Raw genomic sequence first — 5,779 nt, forward strand, 5'->3', positions numbered from 1 at the left:
GAAATGAAACTGTTACTGTTGTTTCCTTATCTTCCTGCATCCATTTAACACTGAGTCCTTCACTTGAAATGCCAGCTTTTTTACCTGCATTTATGATTGTTTGTTTTGATGCCCACTTTGGGCACTCTACGCAACGCATAACTCTGCAAGTATACTCATGAAACCTTCTCTGTTGATTGTCACAAACGAAGAATAAAGTACATATTTTGCACTTCTGTATTCAGAGTGCAATTTCTAATTGATTTGATCAAGGAGCTGGGTAACGCCAGTTGTGTCAGATGGAGTGATAAAATGTCTAATATTTTTGCTTCTTAAAAATGTCAATACGTCACTGTCAAATCTAGAAGAGTGACCATGAAATAGGACAACAACAGGCCGTTTTTTATTGTTTTTTTCTAAAAAGTGATCAAACAATTTTTATGCACTTAGAAGTGTACTGTGATCCTGACTTCCACTGTCATTTGTGGAGATTAGAAGGTTTTCCCTTTTCCTTTGAATATGATGTACCACATCGCTATATCTCCTCCAAAGAAAACACAAGGATGTATAGTTATGCATTCTTGATTAACTAAATTCATGATTACCCAAGCAATATTGGCAACAATTCTACCTTTTAATTAACCTGACATTCTGATCCCTAATGCAAAAAGCATTTCCTAAATATTTATCTAAAGACATATGAAAACTGTGTTAAAAAACTAATAAAACTTTTTGGCAAACTAGCAAGATTATTTTTTCAACTCTCAAAAGTAAAAACAAAGTATGTGCTCAAATCATTGGAACTTAGCAGAATCTTAAAAAACACCTAACATTCTGAGATCCCTTTACCTGTAAATAGATTTTTGTTGTTGTTGTTTTTTAAATACAAAAATATAAAAAATATAATTGATATAGTTAATGTAAAAACGGTTAAGATCTTAAAAATATAAGTTATAATACATATTCGGTATTATTTGTGATTGCCATCGGATTAGTTACTAGAAGAAGATTTAAAAAAATGGGGCACGAAAAATTTTTCTATAACAAAAATGAAACTAAAAAATGGATGGAAATGAATAGCTTGTATTTTAAAATTTTTTTTGAAACATTGGTAACGTTGGTAACATTGGTAACGTTGGTAACATTGGTAACGTTGTTTTATATGCTTAAGTTTTTTTTTCCTTAAAAAAAAATGATACTACGGTTTTGATTTTTGCTGATGGGTGTTATTTTACTGATGGGACGTTCTTTGGGATGCTTTTTGCAACGCGTGTTTATTTTTTGATACTTTAGAAAAAGTGCTTGGTAGTTACTAAAGTTTAATAAAGTTAAAAGTTGCATTTTAAGCTAACATCCTGACCAGATCTATGGATTTTCTATTTTTAGCTTGATTTAAAAAATATTTTGCGAAAACTAAGAATTTTTAAAACGTTAGTCATCTTGTTCTGGGTTCCGCTATCCTTTTTCAAACTTCATAAGTTCTTAATAGGATAGTTTGACATGAAACAAATATCGCATAATAATACTGCAAGATGTGAAAATATTTTAGATAAGTGTGATGTTATTATGTTTTAAAGGAATAATAATTATAAGTTAAAATGAGTTTTTTTAATCTAAATTTTGTCATTTTGCTTTGGAAAAATTTTTTTTGTTAAGAAATCAATAATAAGATTTCAAGGCAGCATACTAAATTATTTCTAAAGTGTGGATGAGCCATTTAAACACAGGAAAAACAAGTAAATATTTCAAAGAGTTATTTTGTTGCAACAGCATTATGATTAAAGCAGCCTATGTCAGGAATATTTAAAAAAAAAATAAGTAACATTTTTCGCGGATAGAAAATGCTCAATGAAACAGTTACTTTCATCGCAGTATTTAATTTTGAATGATAAGTTCATGAACAATTTTAAACTTTGTGCAATATCAGTTAAAGGATAACACTTAAAAGAATTTATAAATCTTATAAAAATTATGAAAGTACTATTATAAAAACACATTAATATTACCTAGCCAGTAGAAAGAACCTTTAAATTTTGCTCTTGTGTTGTGAAGGCCAAAATGAGCCCCATGTTTAGAATCATGGACATCTTTATAGGCTAACATTTATTCATAGTCATTAAAAAGAACTTGCAGGTTTTTTTGACGCTGTTACATTGTACAAATTACTATCTGAAGTATATAATAAGTTAGTGATTATTCAATGATGTATATTTGAAGTATATAGTTAATGTAATTAACTATATACATTAACTATATACTTATTATATTAACTATATATAGATACTATATATAGATTAACATAACTATATATAGATTAACATAACTGTAGTTTTTTCTCGTAATCAACAAATCAATAAACAGATAAATTAAATCAATAAACGATAATCTTTTCTCCTAACTAAAACTCTGCTATTTACAAATTTTTCCTCAATATATATACTCTATGCTTTTCCTAAAATATCCTTCAAAACACCGTCTTAAATCACCGCAAAAACATATTTACAATTATTATTGGTAAAAACTATTAAAGCTATTAAATCTCTAACGTCATTAAATGTTCTAGAACTTTCCGGAATTACACTCCTCCTTGATCCTTACGGATCATCCAAATAGCAATCAAAGTATTTTGAAGGCATGCGCCGTTCCCGACCACTCCGTTGCAAAAGCATGTCGATTTCTTGGGGTCTATCATTAGCTTCGACATTTTCCTCATTCGTCTCATCTTTAACTTGCTCTCCTTGATTTTTAGCGTTCTCTAGACCAGTTTCAGTATTCATCTCTATTTCCACATCAGGGATAATGCAGGACTGAGTATCATTTTGAGGTCTAACGTGTTTCACATGACGCGGAATGCCGTTCACTTCTACGATTTGTTTCGACGCATTCCGAGTTATCGTAGCTGGTTGCCACTTTGTATAGCACCTCGCATTTGGTGGTTTCAGCCAGACTTTATCGCCGATTCGAAACCTCTTGTTCGTGACATTTTGCGCAGGAAGATTCTCTTTTCCCAATCCAATCACACCAATGGTATAACTGTATATTTTGTCCATCGGACTTGCACCATTTTTGTCGGCTGAGACATTGTACCAATATAGTGCTTCCGGTATCGACATTTTCGATCGTTCTGCTATTCTCTTGATCGTACGGTGGTTTCTTTCTACAATTCCATTTCCTTCAGGATAATAAGCGGCTCTAAATCTAATTTGTACTCCCCAACTATCAAGGAAACTCCTTATCTCTTTAGTTTTAAATGTCGGCTCATTGTCAGTCAATATTTCAGACGGTGCTCCACGTTCACAAAAAATAAAACGGAGTATTCGGACTATGGCAAGACTTCCGTATGAGTTGATAATTGTCGCCACAACGCGTATTTTGAAGGTCCGCAATCAATTAGACTCAAAAACTTGTCAGTGCCGTAATGCGTGATGTCCATGGCCAATCTCTCCCAGTTTCCTTCAACATCCAATTTCCCTTTTTCCCACCGTATTGGCGCTGGATCTATTGACTGACATGGTTCGCAACTTTTTATCACATTTCGAACATCGTTTTCAGTAGCAGTTGGAATTGCTTTATGAACAAAGTTTAACGTTCGATTCACTCCGAAATGTCCAGTTCTTTGGTGTATATCGGAAATAGATTCAGCCTTCGTAGCTACGATTCCCATACAACTATTCCGACACTCTGGCACAGTCAGTTTGTTGAGCCATCTGCTGCGAACTCTTGTTAATGCGTCAGCCAAATTATCTTTAGAAGGAATGAGTTTTACCTCAACGCTAACATTTTATTCTTCAATTAGCTGTTGCAACACGCTCAGTCTTCTTCGAATCAGCATTTCACCCGTCGCTTTTGATCTCAACCTTGATTTTCCTGTAAGGGCGTCAGAAACCCAGTGGAATACTGTCACGGAATCGGTAAAAACAGTCACTTTCTTCAGCTTCCACATCAGAGCCATATTCATTCAACGTATCACAGCGTCTAATTCTGCCATGTTTATATGAATATCAGACGTTTCTTTTCGCAGCCATGTTGCATCCTCAACAGTAGTTTCCCCAACTTGAATAAGAGCACCCATCGCTAAAGAACTGGCATCAACCCACACTTTTCTCTCATCACCACACACAGCCCAATCACCACAAGTAGACTAGCAACAGACCTCAGCAAATACTTCTTTAGGCACCCACTTAACGTTCTCATCACAAATTTCATTGTCTTAACCCTTCGTCAGACTGACAGCTTTCCTTTTCGCGAGATTACAAATCACTCGCAGCCAACCACACACGGGTAAATGTCCTACCAACTGTCCACAGATTGAAAACACAACTCTCCTGGTTAACTTTTCCGAGATAGCATCAACTCGATTCCCTCTGGACCACATCAGTTTGTTACCAACCTTGCGCACACACAATCCTAACACACGAACTCCATCATTACCAATCTGCTCACCTTCTTTACTTTCTAAACCATATTTAAAAAAATGCCTCTTGACATAATCAAGACTCACCACACTTTCGTCTACGAAAATGTCGTCAACATAAGCGGACGTTCCACTTTTCACTAATTCGTCTTGATCAATGACGGCACTCACAACGGATTTCATGATCATTGGCGCAACGTTCAATCCAAAACCAAGTCGTGTCAAACAATACCTTTTATTTCGAAACACCACTGCTTGGAAGGGCCAAAGAGATTTATCAGTTTTTAGTTGAAGATAAGCCTTGCGTAAATCAATAATTGCTGGTTTGTTACCCTTTCTTCTCCATTCTCTAAGATTTTCGACACACACATCTGCATCTCTCGTGTATGTCTCAATGAAATCGTTAGCTTCTCTCCAGTCCAGAACAGTTCGGAACAGGTCTTTGTTTCTCTGAATGACAGCCATTAAAGGAATCTGCCCTTTGGGCGGCCCCAATTCATTTTCGTCATACTCTAACAGCCACTTCCGATCAATCCAATCCTGTAGTTCGTTTTCATAGTCTGCTCTAGCGTGTTGTGGAATTCCGTACTGTGCCACTTTATTGCGCAATCGGTCGGGGCTTTCTCCATCTCTCCATTTCCATTTGACTCTCCATTCAACACCATTAAAAACTGCTTCGTGATCTTTCTTTTTTCTTTCGATTTTCTTAACTTTGTCCTTGTTCAAAGCCGATGCTCCACATTAACTCAATCCGAACTTCGCTTTTCCCAAAGGAGAAATGGATACTCCTCCTAGTAATTTAATGGAACTCATTCCGAGCATCATATTAACTCCAAACGGTTGGAAGTCCACTAAAATAACTTCATCACGTGCTTTAATGCCATCAACCTCAAGAATCACGACCGCTGACCCAGTGCACTGATGAACTTTTCCTTCAAATGTTACTACCTTTTGAGAGTTTGAGTACCTACATTGACTTTTGGGCAGGAATTTTTTATTCAAAATCGTCTTCGAACATCCTGTGTCCACTAAAGCTGTCGCAACCATACCGTTAACTTTTAAACGAATAACAGATAATGCGCTCATTCCACCGTTGTTCAGGAGCGAGGTAGCGCAGATTCCTCGCTCCTGCAATCGTTTCCCTGCAGATTCCAGCATTTCGATGCAATGTGTCCTTCCTCACCACATTTAAAACATCTAACAGTCTTCGGTGACAGGTTCTTCGCAAGCAAACAATTCTTTGCAATGTGATTCAAACCTTTGCAGTTGTAACACACTAACGCGGTTTTTGTAGCATGGCGTCTAGATACAGCGCCAACAGCGTCACTGTCAATCACATTTGCACAGTTCAAAGCAGCTCTCACTCTGGGTAACATTATATCAATC

General features: G+C 36.0%; 1 protein-coding gene across 1 annotated transcript; it reads right to left on the bottom strand.

Annotated features, from left to right (window-relative positions):
• Positions 1–3,937: 3,937 nt before the first annotated feature.
• Positions 3,938–5,479, bottom strand: LOC136089534 (uncharacterized). Its single transcript, XM_065815586.1, has 3 exons — positions 5,151–5,479; positions 4,274–5,087; positions 3,938–4,120 (listed from the first exon to the last, which is right to left on the bottom strand). Exons 1-3 carry the CDS (start codon positions 5,477–5,479, stop codon positions 3,938–3,940), a joined length of 1,326 nt encoding a protein of 441 aa, XP_065671658.1.
• Positions 5,480–5,779: the final 300 nt, after the last annotated feature.

This window comes from Hydra vulgaris, chromosome 13, assembly GCF_038396675.1.
Source record: "Hydra vulgaris chromosome 13, alternate assembly HydraT2T_AEP".
In the NCBI taxonomy this organism is placed as follows: Eukaryota; Metazoa; Cnidaria; class Hydrozoa; order Anthoathecata; family Hydridae; genus Hydra; species Hydra vulgaris.